This window comes from Haliotis rufescens, unplaced genomic scaffold (genome assembly GCF_023055435.1).
Source record: "Haliotis rufescens isolate VD_foot unplaced genomic scaffold, xgHalRufe1.0.p SCAF_8, whole genome shotgun sequence".
Lineage (NCBI taxonomy): Eukaryota > Metazoa > Mollusca > Gastropoda > Lepetellida > Haliotidae > Haliotis > Haliotis rufescens.
In genome coordinates, this window is record NW_025964372.1 from 9,884,828 (window position 1) to 9,908,275 (window position 23,448).

Consider the following 23,448-nt stretch of genomic DNA (forward strand, 5'->3'; position numbering starts at 1 on the left):
CACGTGAATACAATCATATTTTTGAATGAAGTCAACATGAATGATTTTGACTATTTTGAAAACTAACATTGTACAGTAGAAGTACAGTTGTAACAACACATATCTAACAGTAGTCAATCGATCGCCAGCATATATACATATGAGAAAAATGAAATCGTCATCTTTTCCCACCAAACCCATGAGCGTATGATATTCACTAGAACATCGTTACTCGTGAACCCAGTCAGTTTGAGTTAGACTTTAACAACAATACTTAAAATTACCTAAGACTAAAATGCAAAATGAATTTGCGTTTTGCGTTATTCAGATATGTCAGACTATATATCTTAGTTTGAACAAACAAATAACACCGGATTCAATGTCCTCCGCATGGCTACCATAAAACATTTTGAAATCTTTACGAAGGCCTTGAAGGTTGCTTGAACTTTTCATAGAAAGAGCATGCTCGATTGTTTCCACAAATGTTGGGACATGCCAACAGATCAGCATGGGCAGCGAACGATCAGCAAGAAAGGGGGCACACTTGGGGCTCATGGGGAGGCCTACTTCTTGCCGAAATATGATATACCAAAATTTCACATTGATGTTTTCTATGACGAAGTCCAGCATTTCACAACTTATTTTCCTATTGAACTCCAGAGGACATTTGACAAATTGTCCTGAACACTTTGGAGATAGAGATGTAACTATATCTATGGTTACCACCTGTAGTGAGAAATGTTCCATGAGGAATGTCGTGTGGGATCGTGATGTCCTAAGTTGAAAAATCAAATGTTTTGTCAGAATGTAACTGAGATTGCAGAAACCAAGCAACTCCTTTGAGTTTTTGCGAATCCACATGGTATTAATTCCTATTGTCTCAAGAACTTTATGTGAATAAACAGAAAGTCCTTCCTTGATAGTTTTATGAAAATTGTTAATCTTTGAGACAGGGATTTGGTGGAACATTTGCTGGACCCAACAATTTATGTCCTTTGTAGGGAATTATTTTAGCTTTGGAGTCCAGTTAAAAAGAAGAATGGACACATGTTCAGGTTTCAGAGTCAAGCCAAAAGTCGATAGAACTGATGCATTGTTTGGGCAGATTTCTTCCTAAGATACCTTTCTTGGATTATATATGACATCATTTCACTTATATCAACTTCTTTTACAAAGCAAACACTGTAGTAATGCTTACATTATAATGATTATGTGATTTGAGGCTGACGAACTTTTTATTTGGGGCAGCCACACTTTGGATGACAGCTGGATGGGTCAAAAAGGGTTTATTCCAATTCTGTTTCCTTTTGCAGTTTGTGCATTCAACCAACGACACCACAACCCTGAAAGACATTCTCTATTGGATAATATTTTGACATATGCTTCGACATCATCCTTAATTGTTTTAAAGTTGGTCCATACTTGAACTTCTGACAGAGGTTGTTTGTCACCTGTGATTATGACTAACGGGTAGATAGCAGAATGGAGAGTTGTAAAGAACATATAACAAACGTTATATGTGTATGTTATATATACATGCGACTATGCTTGTCGTAAGAGACTAACGGGATCGGGTGGTCAGGTTCGCTGACTTGGTTGATGCATGTCATCGATCCCAGTTGCATCGATGCTCATGATGTAAATCACTGGATTGTCTGGCCCAGACTCGATTATTTACAGACGGAATAAACAAACAAACAAACAAACAAACAAACAAACAAACATGCCACCAGCCTAACATTGTATTGTATAATTCATTAATGCTGTGAAGTGTATATTAAGTTTTTAATATTCGTATTTAACTTACCGTTCAAAGAAGGCTAATGACGAAGATATAGTAATGTGACTATACACACAGCATGGTAACCGGGAAAGTGTAAATTACTGGAATGTAGGTTCATTGTTCTTTTTCTTTAGTATTTGTAAAGAGTATTTAGTATTTAGTATTTGTGGTTAAGTTACCGTTTTGTTTGAATTAGCTTACTTGTATGTCTGTAATTATCGATGCAAATTTCACAGATTTCTTTGCCCACTCTGCCAATAGCCTTTGACCGCCCCGCAGTCCGCGCATGTAGTCCGCGTATTGACGAAGGAATGGCTGACACTGGCGGAAGATGTCGCCTATCTTTGGCTCGTGTTTCCTTAAAAAGAGTTTCACATGTTATGTTCATTTGTACACAACAAATAACGTAAGCAAGATGTAGCACGCATTGCTATGCTTCATAAATTCATATCACAAACAACATTTTGTTGGCCCTATTCATTTTGTGAATGTCTGATGAGGACATGTGCGACGAAGACATTGTGCGACGTTGACATTGTCTGGTGAGGATATGTGTGGCGAGGACATTGTGCGACGTTGACATTGTCTGGTGAGGATATGTGTGGCGAGGACATGTGCGACGTTGACATTGTCTGGTGAGGATATGTGCGGCGAGGACATTGTGCGACGTTGACATTGTCTGGTGAGGATATGTGTGGCGAGGACATTGTGCGACGTTGACATTGTCTGATGAGGATATGTGTGGCGAGGACATTGTGCGACGTTGACATTGTCTGGTGAGGATATGTGTGGCGAGGATATTATGTGACGAGGATATGTGCAAGGAAGATATTTGTGATGAGGACATTGTGTGACGAGAATATATATGATGAGGACATGTTCGACGAGGACATTGTATGACGAGGATATGTATGATGAGGACATGTGCGACGAGGACATTGTATGACGAGGATATGTATGATGAGGACATGTGCGACGAGGACATTGTGAGATGAGAATATGTGTCAGGAGGATATTTGTGACGAGGACATTGTGAGCTGAGAATATGTGTGATGCGGAAATGCTTGGCAAGAATATGTGTGATACGATGATGTGTGTGACGAGACTATGTAAGATGAGGGTATGGTTGATGAGGATATGTATGGCGAGGATATTGATTGACGAGAATATGTGTGATTAGGAAAGGTTTGACCAGGATACGGGTGATTTAAGGATATGTGATGAGGACATTGTGTGAGGAGGATTTTGTGTGACGAGGACATTGTGTGATGTCGAAATAATGTGACAAGGATATGTGTGGCGAGGACAAAATGTAACGAAGATATATGTGTCGAGGACGTTATGTGACGAAGATATATGTGGCGAGGACGTTATGTGACGAAGATATATGTGGCTAGGACGTTATGTGACGAACATATATGTGTCGAGGACGTTATGTGACGAAGATATATGTGTCGAGGACGTTATGTGACGAAGATATATGTGTCGAGGACGTTATGTGACGAAGATATATGTGGCTAGGACGTTATGTGACAAAGATATATGTGGCGAGGACATGGTGTGACGAGAACATGTATTTTATTACTTCTGTGACGAAGTAGTGTGAATATTTCAGCACACGTATGGTCACCGGGAAAGTGCAAATAACTGGCATATTGGTTATACTTTATGTTCTTGTACTGTTTCTATGACTGTACATGTGCGATAAGTACATACTTTGATATTTATGTTTGGAGACGTTGATATATTGAAATACGACGATCAATAAATGGATGATGACGTAATTCAGACAAATTGATCCTTTTATTTGCAGCCTAATCTGACATGTTATTATATTTTAGAAAGTAGCGAGTGCGAACCTAAGAACGTTAAAACTGGCTGTCGTTTATGACACATGTGACACTACCTTAAATAATAATAAAACACACTTCATTGGAAAAATCAGTTTACTTACCACTTAGAGAGTCTCTCTTCCAATTGCGGCAGTAAGTAATCCTTATGGAATTCCCAAATCGATGCCAAACTCGGAAATATTTTCTTTATGATATCATCACTGACAGCTTTAACGCTTTTGTTCTTTGTGTTCACCTGTAATGATCCAATATTACAGAACCACCAACTGTACATTGTATGTCAGAACATTCAACATCTTATGTTACCCCATGTTACACTCATAGTTACATAACAGCGTTCTATTCAGAACACCCCAATGTGGGAACAGCTACTCTACCTGATTGAGTATGTCTAATCTTGAGACATAGGTTCTCTCAGTGTCGACAATTTCTGTCACTGTCAGATAAGCCATATCGTCCTGGAGTGCCGCCTGTGCAGTTGTGCGCCGTTTGATGACTCGCTGTCTTCTTATCCGTATTTCGGTGACCTCCTAAAAAGGAAGGACATCACATATACTCTATACTCATACTGCAAGGAATATGTAAAGCAAGCAGGAGCAGATTAGGATGTCACCAACCTCATGCGTGGTGTGGCTGCTGCTGCCAGCTGTTTCCTCGGTGATGACAGCGTCCACACTCCCCCGTCTTACTTGGAATGTGTCCCCTGGCTTTAGGGACATCAGTATATCAGCATTCACATAACCCACATTTTCCTGCAAGTACACATTTGAAAGATATATTTTCTTCGAAAACAATGCACAATGGTATTTTAACTGGTTGAGATAAATGACAAGTCATAAATGAATATATTTTGTTTCCTTCATGATATGAAATTTGAAATGTTTCACCCCATAGTATAGAATACGTTTACCAAAATCACACGTTTGGAAACCACTTCTGTGATGCACATGCAGTAATTCAAGGTTAAAAAAATATTTCAGCATTTGCACACCAAGCATATAAAAATTATCAGCATCAAGTAATGAATGCACATCCTAGCTTCAACAGGCATATGATTGATAACTTTAAGAGTTTGATATGCGTTTAAACGTTGTTCTGAATTGGCAGCAGAAGGTGATAGAGAAAATATGTCGCTTAACATTACATGTAAATAAGATAACTTGTCAGATGGCAAGTATATAGTTAAAACAATGTAATTTTACAAAATAGTCCACGCCTTAAATCTAACTCTTAACCCTAGCTGTCTCATGGGTTCAAGGAACAAACAAGTTCACAATTTTATACGAGGAACAATATTTACGGGAACCCCTGTCATGACAGCAATAACAAAGAAATGACCAGCATTGTTGAACGAGACACAGTCACAGAACGCGGATTGCAAACGTAACACATGCCCGTCCACTATGCCACATCCTGGTTACTAGCACGTGACAATGACGTCACAACCACATGGTTCTTCGATTGGGTACAACGAAGGAATATGCTTCCTGAAGTCGAGATGACAGAAAAGGAAAAATGGATTGAAGCGGCAAATAACAGAATACAGTTGTCAGTGCTTAAATAAATCTAAGACTGTGATATCCCCACTGATGAAACGATATCGGCAAACTGGTGGGGTTACAATTAGCGTGGGAAGAGGAAGGCCTAGAGAGACTACTCCCAGGTAGGTTCGATATGTTCGCACTATTGCTTTGAGGAACACTTTCATTCCCAAAACAGAACTGATAGACAACTTTAGGGCTGCCACAAGAATCCGACTTTCGCCGTCAACGATCCGAAACAGGTTACAAATTTCTGAGGAATGCGTCTGACTGTGGCACATAGGCGCCTCAGACAACAGTGGGCACAGACGATTGGTGTTCGTCAACAGCGGCTTTGGAGATACACCATGTTTTCTGATGAATCGAGGTTCTGTTTGAGCTTTATGGTAGACAACGTGCTTGGAGAAGGCGTTGAGAGAGGTACTATCTCGCGCGATAGAGCACGATAGGTACGGTGGTGGTAGCATCATGATCTGGGCTGGCGTTACATACGACAACATTTATGTAGACTAAATCTTAAGACCAGTGATCATCCCATTTGTCCAGCGCGTAGATCAGTACTTTGAGTTCCAGGATGAAAAAAGCACATCCTCCTAGACCTCGTGTTGCAGTATGAGGTAAGCAAGGTGTCACAACATTGCCCTGTCCAGCCAGATCTCCAGACATGTCACCGATTGAACACCTTTGGAAGATTCTTGACCACCGCGTTCCCAGAAATTGCAACAGGCCTCACAAGAAGAGTAACCACGGTAGACAATCCGGCTTTTGATTTCCAGTGTGCCCAGAATATGTCGTGCCTGCATCGATGCTAACAGTGTATGGATCAGATATTTACATTAAGTAATAACTACTAAATGACTTCATCGCGCGTGTCCAAACCATTGGCTAATTACGTCCGTAACCCAATCACCCCTCGTAACTCAATCACCCCCGGGCTTACGCTTTGTACATTTCCTTTGTACCCAGTCGCGACCGTTTCGCCGATTACACTTTGAATACCATCTATTCCAACACTCGCCGTATCGCATTTACACAATCGCGACCGTTTCGCCGATTTCGCTTTGAATACCACCTATTTCAGCACTCGCCGTATCGCATTTATTCCGTTCTACTCCCGAACTTCATCCTCGGGACGATTTTACACTTGTGGAATACCAACTCACCACCTCGACCTTTCGTGATGCCTCCCAAGAGAAGAGCAGCCGTCAACCACAAGCTGGCGAGGGGAGCCAAGCAGGCCAGGACAACCAGAAGACAAACCCCGGGAGTACACATTATGCAGGAGGCAACAGCTGATGGTGAGTCTTCCAATTACGGAAATATCGAAGGTGGCAACAGAATTAACGTGCAATCGGCTCAGCTTGTAAATGCCGCGCAGGCTGCCAACTCGGCTACCCAGGTAAACGAGCACCTCGACCTTTCGTGATGCCTCCCAAGAGAAGAGCAGCCGTCAACCACAAGCTGGCGAGGGGAGCCAAGCAGGCCAGTCCAACCATCCGATTTCGAGCTAGTAGGCATCAGATTCGAAGGTGAGTTCTATTATGATAAATGCTTACCATTGGCTGCTCCATATCTTGCGCCATATTTGAAACGTTTAGTACCTTCTTGCAATGGTGCATGCAATCGCATCTTCCAACGTGTCCGATCATGCATTACCTGGATGACTTCCTAACGGGGGGCACAGCAGGCACCAGCCACTGCTCAGACAACCTCAACGGATGCATGAATACACTAGAACAGCTTGGGGTCCCTATTGCGCACGACAAGACGGTGGGCCCCACGACCAAACTGACATTGTTAGGTCTGGAAATCGACACTAATGCAATGCAGATCAGAATCCCAGAGTCCAAGATCAAGGAGGCGACAAGGGAAATCCAAGACATCCTGTCAACAGGTAACATCAAGGTCACAAAAAGGGCCCTTCAGTCCCTCATAGGCAAGCTTAACTTTATGTGCAGGGCTATACCAATGGCAAGGGCATTCAGCCGAAGGCTAATCGATCTGCTTAGCAATGGTAAGCAACCATTTCACCGCATTAGGATTACCAGCTGGGTCAAGGAAGACCTACCAATGTGGTTAACATTTCTTACGAGTTATAACGGCATTTCAGTGTTTCAGGACCAACTGTGGGTAGACAGCGATTTCCTCCAGCTGTTTTCAGACGCAGCGGGTGGTGCCGGCTTTGGGGCCTACATGCAGGGCAAATGGTTTAACGGCGCATGGCCAACCCAGTGGGTGACGGATGGAACTACACAGGACTTGATGCTCCTGGAGCTGTTCCCCATCACACTGGCCATCCAACTCGCAAACAAAAAGGTCCTGTTTTACTGAGACAACCAAGCCGTCGTAGCAATAATCAACAAACAGTCGACCAAGGCCCCCAGAGTGATGAGCCTACTCCTTCGCCTAATCCTGCAGTGCCTCCGATATAATATTATGTTTAAGGCAAAGTATGTATGTTCCACTGCTAACTCTATTGCCGGTGCTCTCTCGAGGTTTCAGCTCAAACGCTTCCGAGAGGCAGCACCAGACGCGGACCAGAATCCCACACCTATCCCGTGCAACATATGGCTGATCTGAGGCAGGAAGCCGGCAGACTCCTACAACAATCTCTGCCTACAAATACATGGGCCACTTACCAAATAGGCATCAATGCCTTGCACCAGTTCCGGTCCACACACCAGCTACAAGAGGTGTGGCCAGTCCCGCTGGATCAGGTCGTAAACTTTATTGCTTATCTGTCAGTCACTCACCACTCGCCTAACACAGTCAAGACTTACATTGCAGCGCTGTCTTCACACCACAAATTCCACCGACTGTACAAACCATTTCCTGGTAGGCAAGATTTTAACAGGCTTACACAAATCAGCGGGCCGACCAGACACCAGAAAACCGATCACTGCAGACCTGTCGCAGGTAGTAACCAACAATCTGCCTCACGTATGCTCATCAGCATATGAAGCCAGACTGTTAAAGGCAGTCTACTGCACAGCCTTCTTCGGCTTCTTTAGGGTTAGCGAACTGGTCAAAACTGAACCCTCAAAAACAGGTTGCGCCATCCAGAATTTAAGCTTCTCGGGCAACCCCCAGCAGCTTTCAATCCATTTACCACACTCAAAGTCTGATCAGTACAGGATGGGGACAACAGTTACAATGTCATCGATACCAGGTTTTCTGCTATGTCCGGTAGTCGCCATCAAGCACTACCTGGAGGCGCGCCCCTCCGGCCCACAACATGCATTCGTTCATTTCGACCATTCCCCAGTTACAAGGTACCAATTCCAGGCACTCCTAAAAAAGGCCTTAGCACACAGCAACATAAACACGGCTTGCTATTCTTCGCACTCCTTCTGCATGGGGCAGCCACATCAGCAGCCTTGAACGGGGTGCCCGAACACCTCATACAACAATACGGCAGGTGGAAAACAGATTGCTACAATGCTTACATACGCTTACCAACAAATTCAATGTTACACAATTAAATCATTAAGTCTTTCATGGTACTTACTACACTTCTTATTGTTTACAGTTTGGGTGGTGGGATCCAGCTACATGGCCAGGGCACGGCAGTACTTGCTCCTGAAGTCTGAACAAACCGAGAATGCTATGGCTGGCACGAGGGGGGATGAGGTGGAAGGAGCTGGACACCATTCTGGATGCACAGGTCAAGGCGACACGGCGCACCCCCAGAGCCCTCATCATTCACCTGGGCTCCAACGACCTGTGCTCGGTCAAGGGCAGCCAACTCTACCTTGACATGGTGGCATCAATCCTTCGGATACAACTCCAGCTTCCTGACACCAAGATCATTGTATCCTCAATTCTGCCCAGGCGCTTCTGGCACGATGCCAGGGATCCACTAAAGATCGAGGGGATGTGGAAGAATATCAACCGCCGACTGGCCAACCGAGTGAAAGAGCTCAGCGGTACAATGGTGCCACATCCCCAGATCCTGGCATCAGACATGACATGGTACGCCTGGGAGGGCGTCCACCTCAGTGACAAAGGATTGTGTGTGTTTACGGACACTTTATTGCCTGCCCTGGCGCTTGTTTTGCGCCAAAAAGGATGTTATCTCCACAGGTTAGTGTTTCTTTTCAGTACATAGGCAAGCGGGGCAACAATGCTATCTCTGCGTATTGCGTGGCCGTGGGTGTGGGGTAGCACTCTGGTGCTTTGTGGCGGGGTTCTTGTGGGCTACACTGCTAGTAACGAATTAACTTGCTTCCAAATTAATGCTCGTGCTTAAGGCAACCTGCTTTTCAGCGGGAACCTTTCCGGGGTTACCTGCTTCTCAGTGGGAACCTTGTCTTTCCCGACTATTCAGCCGGGGAATCTTAAAATAACATACGTTGGGGCAAACAATTGCCACGTATATGGGCCCGGCGGCGGAAGTCGTCTTGTCAAGCGGTTGCTGACAGTTGGGTCCGCGGCGGTAGTCGCACAATGGTTTTGCAAATGGGGCCAGGCAGTGGGATCTGCTTTGGCCGGCTACCTGGGGCTGGGCAGCGGTAGTCTGACTTAGGCCAGCAGCGGGGAGCTGCTTTTGGCAGCGTGGGAGTTGCCAAGCAATGGTAGCATTTAAATATGCTACCGTGGGGGCCGGACAGTGGTAGCAGTCTCAGGCCAGCAGTGCTAGCTGCGAATTGCCGTTGGCCACGCTAGTGGCCATGGCAACGGTAGCATTTTGGTATACACAATTAGCAGCTTAGTAGCCCACTACTACCTGCACACCCTCGGCCATTTAACCCAATCTGATCTTCTGTTTTTATTATAGGCACGGGCATCCAGGCCTGGTGGCCCGTGCCTCTCCTTGGCATATCGCGGGATAATTACATTTAGTACTAACTACTAAATGACTTTATCACGCGTATCCAAACCATTGGCTAATTACGTCCGTAACCCAATCACCCCTCGTAACTCAATCACCCCCGGGTCACCACTCTGCACCGTGCCCAGGGAATTATCCCGCGTGAGTATCATCCCGCCTTTTGTTAGTCCATCATTCGCGGACAGTCCTTCTTCAAGTACACACTCGTTCACTGTATCTAATCGCTTTCACACCCACCCACCCAGCTTGCCACTCCTTTTCTTTCCTTTTCAACCTGATGTGTCCTCTTCACCTGGAATGCTAATCACTTCTTTTCTTCAGCGTTTATTCTATTACAGGTACCAGCAGAGCAGATTGTATATATGTAAATAAACCTGTACATATGTAAAAAAGGTTTTCAGGGCGCTTGTATATATGTACATACCTTTTAAACGATTCTGATATATGTAAATAAACATGACTTCTAAATAGCTGTATATATGTATATATGCGAATACCTGTCTCAACAATAAACTATGTCGAGGTGTGCAGGGTTCTTGTGGGCTACACTGCTAGTAACGAATTAACTTGCTTCCAAATTAATACTCGTGCTTAAGGCTACCTGCTTTTCAGCGGGAACCTTTCCGGGGTTACCTGCTTCTCAGTGGGAACCTTGTCTTTCCCGACTTTTCAGCCGGGGAATCGTAAAATAACATACGTTGGGGCAACAATTGCCACGTATATGGGCCAGGCGGCGCACAATGGTTTTGCTAATGGGGCCAGGCAGTGGGATCTGCTTTGGCCAGCTACTTGGGGCCAGACAGCGGTAGTCTGACTTAGGCCAGCAGCGGGGAGCTGCTTTTGGCAGCGTGGGAGTTGCCAAGCAATGGTAGCATTTAAATATGCTACCGTGGGGGCCGGACAGTGGTAGCAGTCTCAGGCCAGCAGTGCTAGCTGCGAATCGCCGTTTGCCACGCTATAGCCATGGCAACGGTAGCATTTTGGTATACACAATTAGCAGCTTAGTAGCCCACTAGTACCTGCACACCCTCGGCCATTTAACCCAATCTCATCTTCTGTTTTTATTATAGGCACGGGCATCCACAGCTCGGTGGCCCGTGCCTCTCCTTGGCATATCGCGGGATAATGACTTTCCTATGAAGATTGAATTCCACAATGTCGTTTCTCTACATATCATTTCTGAATATATTGGGGGGTTCCCTTAAATATTGTTCCTAGTATTTAGTATTTAACCAGTCTGACATGCTAGGGGGCGTACTTGAGAGACTGTGGTATTCACTATTTCTATAGGAGTTTCTACTGTTTAACTGTTGTATAATCATTGTTCGTTTCAAATCTATTTAACACATTTCAACACCAGGAAAGTCACACGTTATACATTCAGAAGTCATTACATAACGTCTTCTTGTATTGTGTATACAATAAGTAGCATAAGAACGTCAATACCTCATTGTCAGGAGGAATGTCCTCAGACATGCTGGATGGGTTTTGTTCTTTTTGACTGCCGCGTGGATCTAAGCTGTAATAAATGGACAAATGTGAAAAAAATTAACCATCGTAAAATAATATTACAACCCCATTAATCAGCAGGGCGGTGTCCAGCAAATTCATCGTGAATGACAAAGGACGAGGAAAGTTAAGGACACTTTCTGACTCGATGACAATATCATCGTTTAAAGTCAATTTTGATTTTTGTGTGTGTGTGGAATAAAAAGCAAGCATTGAAATGGCTGAATTACAACCTTTTGACTGTAATAAACTTAAAACAACATACGTACGTACACAATGAATGCTAACAGGAAGTGGTTCTTCACCAAACGACCGTTCTCTTGTCCCACGTCTCGTAAAACTATCAGCTTGTGTCGCGGACTTGACAATCCTGGAAAATGTAAATAGTACTCACAAAGCCATTTTACATTTAGCTTTAGCCTCCTCTTGATTTGATCAATCATCATTTATTTGAAGATTTAAACATAAACACTTACATGAACAAACACACATATACACAGTTACACTCAAAGGTACTTGTCTATTATACATATGCATTTTGCAAGGTTCTTGATTTCTTTTACATTTCTGGTACTCAGCAATTTGTTGTATTTCATTATATTCATAAACCGTATATTTATTTGAGATAAGTTTAGATCTAGATTCATGGAGAGCTTCACATCAAAACAGGCAGTGGAATTCATCGGCTATAGCTGGCGACACACACAGTTTAAATGTCTTAAATTCTCTATCTATACCAAACCAACGGCCAACTTCGACAGGTAGATTATGGTTACAGGTTCTATGTTTTAGATTAGGATAATAATTTTTTCAAATGACAGGATATCTCTTAAATATTTATAATAATACCCTTTTGAACTTCTCTCGACGTCAGATCTCCAATTTTGATAAAACTGATCTTTTTTCTATCTGAGCAGTTAGCCACTGGCTGGAAACGCTTTGTGGGTCATAAAATACATAGGACAGACCACACTTATTAAGTATTTGCCTCACATTTCTTATCCAGGAATTTTGTTCATAATTAGATAAAAATTGCAAATCAGCAAACTTATAAATATATTGCTATAGTTTCGGTGCACGTCCGGGTTTACAGAGTTTATGCCAAAGTTAACTACCCCTTGAGTTGCATAAATCGATTTAGGCATTCTACCTAGTTCTCGATAAACCGTAAAAATTTTAAGACTCCATGCTAGTTTAAGGAATTTTAGATAAATCTTTTCAATCATGTTCATATTTTCTTATGCCTAATTTTCACAGCCATATAATAATATTGGTAGTATCATTACATCAAAAGCCTTAAGTAAACAATCCAAGGGTATGTTATAATATGGCTTTAGATGAAATCTCCGCTAAACATGTTATTGCTGGCTTGAAATTTCTGATTCTACGTAATGAAAAGGGCTCTGGCTCACCAACACCTGAGCCATTTCCGAACCCTAACAATGCTTCTATGCTGTAAATGATATAAATTTTTATAGGGAATGGTGATTCTGCCGCAACTCCACTGAAGCCAGATTTATACCCCAATACCTATACCACAGAGGTAATTTTTTATGCAAAAACCGAGATGTGATACAACGATCGTCATGTGTTGTATTAAAAGAAACATCAATATTAATTAATAATGAATAACATTTATTATAGACTGCGAGGATATTGGAAAGGTATAGGAGCAATACAAAAGTTAGCCACTGCGGCTAAGGTATCAAAAGATGTGGCCAAGGATTGGTTAAAGAACCAAGCAATATGGAAAATATACTTACTGGCCCCACGTTATATCCCGAGGAAGAAGTTTGATATTTTTACAATGAATGATGTTCATCAGGCTGACCTCTTGTTTCTTCCTCATGATAAGGTAAGACGCAAAATATATAAATACGCTTTAACTGTAGTGGATGTGGCTGGTCGGCACAAAGAGGCTGAACCATAAAGCTCGAAAGATTCAAAAGAAGCAGCTAATGCACTAAGCCGTTTATATAAAAGCTGACCACTAAAATGGCCCAAGTTATTTCTTGAGATCCCGGTCGCGAGTTTATTGGATCAGTAACTAAACTATTAACAAAGCATGATGACGCAATAAGGCATGGTGAAAAAGAGGCCCCCCGTAGCCAAGCTATTGTTGAAAGATTTAACAGGACATTAGCAGAACATCAGTTTGGATATCAGAATGGGATTGAAATGAAATCAGATGGATTAAGATCAACGGAATGGGTGACACGATTATCAGCCATTGTATCAGCGCTAAATAATGAAGTAACGAGATTAATCGGGAAGAAACCATCTGATGCAATTAAAATGAAATCTGTGACTTCCGAATCTTCAGCACCACGGAGAGGCAAAGAACGAAAACCGGATAGTGTAAGATATTTATACCAGCCCGGTGAACTCGAAGGAGGCCAACTTTGTGCAACAGATCCGATTTGGTCTCTTAAGATATATAACATCAGTCGATTGGTTATGAAAGAAGCTGAGCCTATTCTTTATTATCTTAAAGATGGCCTGGGCAAGGGATTTGTACTAGAAGAGTTGCTCATAGTCCCCAGCGATACAGTGTTACCTCCCTAAGTAACCATAGGTAGTTACACCATCCTCATCAATCCATCTCTTTATATCTAAGGGGGAAATTGATGTCTAGTTCATTCTCAATCCATATATCACGTGATTGTCACTTCTTAGCCATTTACCAGTTCGGTGAAACCCACGAGCACGGGTATGGTGCTGACAAACCTAGAAACATAATCGGGGCGAACCGGGATTCGAATCCACAATCATAGGTTTCTGGCGTGCCCAAGGGACGTAACTCTGCACAGCGAATCGCGGCGCTTTAGACGACTCGGCCACCCGTGCCCCCCCACTTCTTAAAGAATTCATCTCGTGTTTGAATGTTCTAACATTAAACAATGTTTCTTTATACTGTTCGTGTTTGATATGTTTTTTTACCACATACTTCTTAACGCCCTTAGCTTTTCTTATGTCCCATTATCAGTCTTCTTTATAAAAATACATCTAAGGTCTTAATCCAACATACTCCACAATAGCAGTTCCAGCACATTATCCTTCATCTTGCCTAATACCTTTTTATTTAACGCGCTGTGCAATGGATTATCTTTTGGGTAATCGCTCGTGTCATACATATCTATTTTTTTCTGCCATATCTTTATACACATCCTCGGTTTGTATTTTCATCAAAAAGAATCAGTATCAGTATATAACACCTCGCATCTATCACCGTATTATTTCTTAAGTTCGCTGTATTAAAAGTCATACATTAAGTGTTTTGACAAGTCAAGAATACTCATACCAACGTACATGGTATGTTGAATTTTATATTACTCTTCCGCATATGTAGTGCGGCCAAGTCGTTATCAAATATCTTACTTCTGTTAAAAGCCGGACTAGCTATAAGTCTTTCTTCCTCATAAGATCTGACCAATTTAAAATCAACACGCCTCCTTAGATTCTCCATAGTTTTACCAAATACTGAGTTATTCATGAGCTTATATAGGTTCTTTTCGAAATCGCTGGTAGCTATCTTTCTTAAATCTGTGTTCAACCTTATATAGGGCTCCATCCAAGGTCTTTGATCAAACTTAAGAACTCTGTGTATTTTCTTTCGTGTCATACCTAGTGATAGATATAACTGCAGATTTCTATAGTGGACCATATATTTTGTTTTATCAATCAAATTTGGTACGTTAGCTAACCTAGTATTGCCCATCAAGGAGTGTCGATATTCGGACATCCAATCTCTATTGACCATTAATCTTTCGGGAGCTAGCAGATAACTGTTATGGTCTTTGTGTAACTCTGTTGGATATTCTAAGTCAACTTCTAGTATGTACCCTTTATCAGAATCTGTGGGAATATCATTGACATCAATATTTTTCACCCATTCAAACCCTCCCATGGGCAAAGGTTGGCTCATATCCCATCCATACAAAATGTTGGCGTCGAGATATAATATGTGCGTATCAGGTTTACTCGAATCACATCCTTCCACTAATTTATTATTAGCCTTATAATACCTTTTGCCGTCATCCATATACAACCTCTTCATCCTTTCTCAACAAACAAGTGCATCTTATAATCGGTGAGTAATTTTAACTCTACACCAGTCTTCTTCAACAATGTATCCCACGAGAGTCCGGGACTGGAATAGTAACATGCCGGGTCCAAGCCGTATTGTTTTAAAAAGGTCTTTCTAAATATCTCGAATATATCCGCGAGTAACAGTACATCGGTTTTTAAGTACAGATTGTGATAATCACTTAAATTCTAACAACCTAATATATCACCACACCGTCAGAGCATGTTCATAATCGGCATCGGTTATTTTAGATTCTGTTAAGTAACTATAGAATGATTCAACTGGTGGTAATTTAGTATCGTCAAATCTAGACCAATCATCAATATATTCGTAAGGATATAACCTTTTCTCAGCAACAAATGCCTTGTTAACTGATCAGTATATTTATTTGTTATTGCAAAGTCTTTGGGATTGTTTGCATTAGCTAAATTGTCCAGGGAAGATAACAGAAAACTGTACAGAGTCTATGAATCTAAGTCCATTACTTTGTTTTGTTCTCGCTTTCCCATCCTTGTCCGTATAATGTATAGTTTTTGTCAAGGAGAATGATATATATCTCTCCATATTATTACGAATGCACGTTAAACTGCCATTAGTCTTTGAGATCGCTTGCATAATGAGATGAGAATCATATCCTCTGAGGTTATGAAACACAATGGGGATGGGTATTGTTTCTGATTTCATTTTAAGTTTCAAGTTACACTCGTTATGCGCGGCTCCCCTGTAATGACACATAACGTGGCAATTATCTCTTACAGAATCCCCATTCAGGGGTTTATTACAAACATGGCAACTCGTTGACTTCTTATAGGCCCTCCAATCATCCCTCGTCATACACATGGGTTTCTTACTCGAAAAATTTTACCTGATTATTCTCTCTTCGTTTTGTAGATATTCTAGTAATTTTTCCGCTGCATCGGTACCTCTGTAAATCACGGACGCATTTGTTTTCCCATGATAACTTACAACTATATATCCAAACCCACAAGGAGTCTGTTCTTGAGTTTTGTATGTAAAACTACATTCAGTGCTGTGTTCGGTATTTTCTATTGGTTTGATAAGTGATTACAATATTGCTCAAATTCAAATATATTTTTACCCTCTTTAGGCATATCAATCCTGATAGGGTCTGCCCAACACCTCTGCAGTCTTCTTTATGCGCTTCTAAAAGATCTTGTCTGCTGTACCCATGCAGGCATCTCGTAGAAATATTTCTTTTCCTTATGGGTTGTTTGATCGCATAATAGCCTGCTTAAACTCTTTATCCACGTATAATTTCCCTTTTTTTTTTATCAGAAATGAATTGATTCTGGGAATTTGTTCTGGGGCGGGGCTTATCCTGTGTACAACAATTCCTTAAGAAGAATGTCTTAAAACATTTATAGCTAAATTATTTTGTGAGATTGGTGTAGGTTCGTCTATTTCATCAAGGTTGAGCCCATCGTTTTAGGGATAGCTCGAAGGTCTATTTGCAATTTTTGAATCTGCCGGGGAACAAGGCAGATCTTATCATCATTTTGAAACAGTCATCACCTTTATTTTTTACATTACTTATGGCTTTTTTCTTCTTATAATATGAGGGTAAATCTATATAAGATCCACCTTTCAAAGGCATATAATTTTCTATATCTGAATATAACGTATCGATTCTATCCACACCCCCACCCGAACCTCTTTTAGTCCAGCATTCTGAAGTTTCTTGTATACTCTGAATTAAGCATCCAATGATGTGCTTATAAACTCTGATTTGGTTATAACTTCTTGGTTGCCCCTGAAATTAGGTTCGGTATAATCGGTGCTATCGTCTTATTTTTACTCAATGACATTTTAACCATTAGCTGGTATTTTATACTATTTAAATCATCTAACTCCTTATTAATTTTGCTCGATACAATGGGATTAACATCATTAACAGCCTTTTCGGAATTAATATCCATCTTCCAACCTCTTAGATATTTACCAACGCCGGCTGTGGGTACAAATCTTAACTCAAAGGGTTGATTATTATCAACAACCGGTTCAAAAACATCCAGTAAAGCAATCAATTCAGCTTTTCTCATTCGAGAATAACCTCTCAGCCAACTGTTTCTCGCTTGAGCTTTGAGTTCTCTAACAGTTTGGGCTTTGTTGTATTCCAAACCGAGTAAGGTAAACAATTCAGTTTTTCTCATTCGAGAATAACCACGTAGACCACATTGTTTTGCCAAAGCCTTCAACTCTCTGACAAAAACCATTGTGATGTAATTGTATATGCAAAATGAGTCAAATATCTAAATGGTTATTGATTCATATATCTAAACAAGTATTCTCCCCAACGTATTCCTCTCGTTGATGTAATCCCTCTTCCTCACGCAAATAATCTGGTTCCTAATCTCGTAGGCCCCATGTTTCTTGCATAAGCAGTAACAACCTTTGACCCCTATCCCACATACAGAACATGTATGGTTAATGTTTCCCTGCCTAATGTAATAAGCTTGAATATCGCAAAAATCGTTCACACACCACTTGCCACAGTTAAGGAGTTCCCCCATAAGCGTAAATCTGCACAGATTCATGGTTGTTATACACCTATCATATCATTTGTCTAAATGCAAATCACCCCAGCCTCTGCCCAGCGTAGCTAATAAGACTCAGCCGAGCCGACAAAATGCTATTAATAGCTATGATAGCTCATGGCTTATGCGTAATAGCATAGCTAAAAATAGCCACAGTGGACAATCCCAAATTTATAAATGCTATCTCGCTGTATGTCTGTTCCTCTGACGGTGTGTAATACTGTGATAGCGTTGGCCTTTGGCCAATTGGGATCAAGTGTCTTTCCGTAAACAAGGAAGTATTCGTGCATAGCAGATTCAACATCCTTAAATGTTTGAAGTGAATGGTTTTGTTTACAAAGTTCGTCATGAATAAAATCTAATCTCTTGGTCCTTCTCCTGGTCCATTGTGACTGGTCTGTTTCGAGTTGTTCTAATGCTTTATTGTGTCTTTTCTGCTCCTCTCCTCCCATAGTAGAAAATAAGAATTTACTCCTCGAAAAAGCTAGAGCATTACCAATAGCTCCACCGACCATCATTGCAATTGATGCCATTTTGTTATTTAACTATGTTTATAAATATTCACATGTTTAATTACTTCATTATGTCTTCTGTCTTCATAACCATTAAAATCTAGCTTCGATGGTGTGGCTTTAGTAATCATTTGACCTATACGAGCATATCAAATGGCTAGTCCGCTAAAAACAACTGAATGATACGCTGCGTTTACCAACATTTTACCGTCTGAAACTGGAGTAGTCATGCTTTTATAACCTTACATGAGGGTTTAACTCTTACTTAACCTCGTCCAATTTTTTAACTGGCCGTGTTTTCTCTTCTCCGGTCTTAAAAAACCATACCACTGCTATAACGCCCAGGGCATAGGGAGCCCAAGTTTTAATCAGGTGTGTACTTTCTTCAGTGTGGGCTTTTGCCTTCCTGGCTAGTGCTCCCCTTTTATCAGCTGCGACTTTTCTGGGATTTTTAGTTATTCTCACTTGCGGTGTTTCCCCATTCACTTGTGGTGACTGTGCAATTGGTGTGTCTGTGTTCTCATGTGGTGTTTCCACATTCACTTGTGGCGTTTCCACCTCCATTTATATTATTAGGTGGGCATGTGTGTTTAAATTGACAATACTTAGCTGTTATTAAAGCGGTATTGAGTGGCGCTAAGAACATTCCGTATCTATGGTAAAACTCACAACTTACTGCACTTAAAGCATGTTCAATAAATGGGTCTTTCTCGAGAGATTCACATAGATACAGGTAATTTTCTGGTGGGATAGGACGAAACGTACTAACCACAGCTGTGTATAGTTTTACCATAGCAGAACCTATTGTTTTAGTCATGGTAGCTCCTATTCTAGACTCGTAACGTGCGTATAGTTTTTTTATTTTCTTTGTCGGTCATGTTATCAATTTTTTCAGTGGTATAAATTTCCCCCAAGTATTTGGAACATTTTCCATACCCAATAACCCAAGTCGATATTCAAGTCTAACATAATGAAATATGACATATCCAATACAGCCTGAAATAATAAACTATTGCAAAAGAATGAGGATTTCAAACCACATTATAACATAAACGCTGCTAGTGTTCAATTTACCGCATTTTGCTATATTTTGCTAAGCAGTTGCTAAAGTTTGCTAATCAGTTGCAATATTTTGCTAAGCAGTTGCTAAAGTTTGGTAAGCAGATGCTAAAGTTTGCTTATCAGTTGCTAAAGTTTGCTAAACAGTTGCTAAAGTTTGCTAAGCAATTGCATGAGCAGCTAGCTAGGTTTTAAATAGGAGTTTACAGTGCTTCGTTTCTGCTAACAGTTTTCGGCCTTAGTCTCGCTCAAGCTTGGTAGAAATAACATCATTTTCGCGTAGACATTACTCAAATGAATCTCGGTCTTTGCAATGAAACAGGGCAACCCATTTGGTCTACTCTCTGAGATCTTTCAGGACAGAGTTGTATTTTTGAGTGAGGCCCCAAACGCCAGCTCCATATGTCATCCAAAGAATGCTAAACATGAAAGCATATCTTTCGTTTTGGTAAGTTCTTTACTCGCACTGCAGTTGTCTATTATGAAAAGGGTTGATTCTCCTTTGTATTTTTCGTGACATACTCATAAACAGTCTTGTAAACGATCATCTGTAACAACTTTGTGCAACCCGGGATCTTTCATTACCCATTGTCTCAATAGGTATGTTTTATTAAAGTTTATAGTCGGGCACAGAATAATCATGTGGGTGAAAATTCTGATAATGAGTTTGTAAAATATCAAGAATAAAAGCTGTTTTTCCGCTCCCCTTTTGCCTGCAGATGATAGAGCAGTGCTGTGAGGTGCGCAGTGAGGTAAAAGATTATTAATAGATCGCTTGCACGAATCTTCCATTCTGTATATTGAGTTGCGCGTCCATAATCACGTAAAAATATATGTTAATTTACCAGCTGTTACGGCGATCTTCTGTATAGTAACACCCTCACTAGCATTTTCTATTCTCCGCCCACTACCGTGTATTTCGTCATCATCTGTGGTTCGCATGTCGAGCCATAGCGCATACTTCAAGGTAAGGAACTCAGACAGTGATACATCCCTAAGAGCCAGATCTTTTGCGACCATGTTAACTTTTTTGGGTTCGTCTAATAGAAGGGAGTTTTTTAATCTCATCCCACTGTTGATATGCTCGCATGCTTTGACTATATAGTTGATTAGGCACGCCCTCGATAGTCAATTCTCCTTTTGTAATCTGGGGGTTACGCCTCGGTATCTCTGGAAAATGTGTCAGTAGGTTCCTCATATAACATTAAAATTCAATGATCTAGCGGAGATGTTTAGATCGATGTTCCAAGTCGTATCACTTTTCTCCATGATGATCTTCCGGTGTAAAATGGTTAAACTTCTGTTGTACTGGTTACGAATTTGTCTGGCTAATTCAGGATCTGTTATCATATCATACGCCAGTGAGATATTGGCAATGGAATAGCTAGCAGCTGCAATATCAGGTTTGAGTGCTCTGCTGTAGTCATTAAAAATGAGTTCGTATTCTAACCTATCGCCTAGGGATGCTTGATAAAAGGGCATGTGACTCTCTATCAATTCAAAGTCGAGCGGAATATAGAATCGGTTACCTAATGCATCAGCAACAGCCTTATCTTCTACGATGGTATCATCACCAGTAGAAGCACCCTAACGCAGTCTCACTGAATTTTTATAACCAATACTTTGATACTGTAAGTTTTCCCGTTCTTTCGCTGTTCTCAAGAGATCCATGTAACAGAAGTATACATCGCTGTCGTTAATACTCAAGACCTTATTACCACTAATTTTAATCGTGATTTCCTTAACAATTGCACGACCAATGTTCTTAACAAGTCCCAGCCAGGGTCAGAAGAAGTCAAACTAATGGTAAATGATAGTTGGGCAGCTCCTGGGATTAACATCGTGAGCGCCGAAATTAAGAAAGCGAACCAAAAGTGTGTGATGCTGATTAGTTATAATTACAGACTGGTGAATTGCTTTGACTTCTAATGGATGCCGAAGTTGTGGATTTAACGTGCGTCCGTATTGCAAAGAAATTGTTTATATTGAAATTATGTAACCTTATGTTTAATATAAAAATGGATGATATGAATCTAGATAACCTAACTGATACCAGCACAGTCAAAGAGGGTACTGATGAAACCAGCTTTATGAATGTTAATGAGGAACTTTTGCAATCAACCGTTAATGATTATAACAATGTCTTAAAAGAAGACAACAAATGTGTTACTCCAATTGGCAGTGACTATTCCAAGTTTACAACATAAACTAAAGGAATATTGCGACTGCATGGCTCTCCGAATATTGATCTCATGAATTCTCGTTCTAGGAAACCTATAGCGTTGTCTACAAAAGCCGGGCATCGCAGTGGCATCCACATTATTCATAATGAATTAGGTCTTGTAGACTACGACAACTCACAAGCAAAACTTTTTGCAAAGACTACTAAGGTTTTTCAGACTGTGCGGACTGAACTCGGTGCAACGGCTGCTGCCAGACATAAATATAATTTGGAAGACGTATCACAATGCGCGAAGCAGGTCTCGGATGGTCTCAGAGAAATCTTGGAAACCTTTGATAAGTCCACATTATAGGTAGCAACCTTTGAGTACAATATTAGAGAATTACGAGGTCTTTGACAAAGCAATGCAAACAATGCGGGGGTCACTCATCAATAATATAGCGAAGCTAGATGAACTCGACAAGCATATAGATTATGAGAAAAGAAGATTTACACAGGCAGACGATGAATTCAGTAGACGCCGTGTTGCGGAAAGATTGCGCTACTTAGAAGACGAAAGATCGGCCTGCCTAGAAGCAGCTTCCACTAACAGAAAAGCACTTCATTCACAAATCAGTCGAATTCAAGAAACTATTGATCAAGTTCTCAATGATGATACAACACAGGCCGAAAAAAATAAAACATTGTTCAGAGAACAGGGGATAACCATTCCCAGCGTTTTAACCGCATTGGGATATATTATATCAACTTTGGATCTCGCGGTAACTGGAGGCGGTAGTGGTACAGGCAGTGGTACGCCTCTTCGTGAGGGTGGTGTAAAAGAGTGGATGAAAAAGCATTTAAAGGCAACAGGAGAAGCACAAGGGAAGCTGGCTGGGAAAACCGTGTCTGCACTTCCGGGCATAATAGGGTTGGTTGGTTGGTTGGTTGTTTAACGCCGCACTCGGCAATATTCCAGCTATATGAAGGCGGTCTGTAAATAATCGAGTCTGGACCAGACAATCCAGTGATTAATATCATGAGCATCGATCCACGCAATTGGGATCGATGACATGCATCAACCAAGTCAGCGAGCCTGAACACTCGATCCCGTAAGTCGCCTTTTAGGGCAAGCATGGTGAGCTGGTATAATAGGGAGTGTTGTATCCTGGCTCTTGAATTTATTAGCCAACTTGGCTTAGCCAAAACTTGTGGGCTGTGATCGTAGCAATTGCCAGGCTGTTGTATGTATCCACTAAAGTATCCAAATCATGAGTAAACCGTGTCTCTACTATAAGCGCTATTTTTGTCGTCAATATGTGGTTTTACAACTTGTGGCTGTTGCACTTCTGTTACACTAGATGACTGTGGCTTGACTATTCCCGGTTCGCCTGCAATTGTTTGCGCTATTAATTCGGTGTTAATATCTGAATTTATACCTGTTTTTTTGTTGATCGGAAGCAATAACAATTTTATTATTATAGCCTACAACTTTACCAATCTTAAGTTCCATATTACTCGGAGACATGTATTGTCTTGCCTTAACATAGTCTAGTTTGGATTGAGCCTACTGATGGA

General features: G+C 41.2%; 1 protein-coding gene across 4 annotated transcripts in view; it reads right to left on the reverse strand.

The window, feature by feature from the left end:
• Positions 1-23,448, reverse strand: part of LOC124123932 (FYVE, RhoGEF and PH domain-containing protein 1-like) — an 84,351-nt gene that overhangs the window by 56,348 nt on the left and 4,555 nt on the right. For 3 of the 4 annotated variants that reach the window (XR_006859374.2, XR_006859375.2, XM_046487137.2), the window contains exons 2-7: positions 11,770-11,866; positions 11,434-11,506; positions 4,233-4,367; positions 3,993-4,145; positions 3,717-3,850; positions 1,964-2,120 (exon numbers count right to left, since the gene is read on the reverse strand). Coding sequence is in view for 2 of the 4 variants with exons in the window: in XM_046487137.2 (XP_046343093.2) it covers positions 1,964-2,120; positions 3,717-3,850; positions 3,993-4,145; positions 4,233-4,367; positions 11,434-11,463 (609 nt within the window). In the remaining 2 variants the exon portion in view is untranslated. Of the gene's footprint in view, positions 1-1,963; positions 2,121-3,716; positions 3,851-3,992; positions 4,146-4,232; positions 4,368-11,433; positions 11,507-11,765; positions 11,867-23,448 lie in introns of all 4 variants that reach the window. The other variant, XM_048389373.1, reaches the window with a different exon arrangement.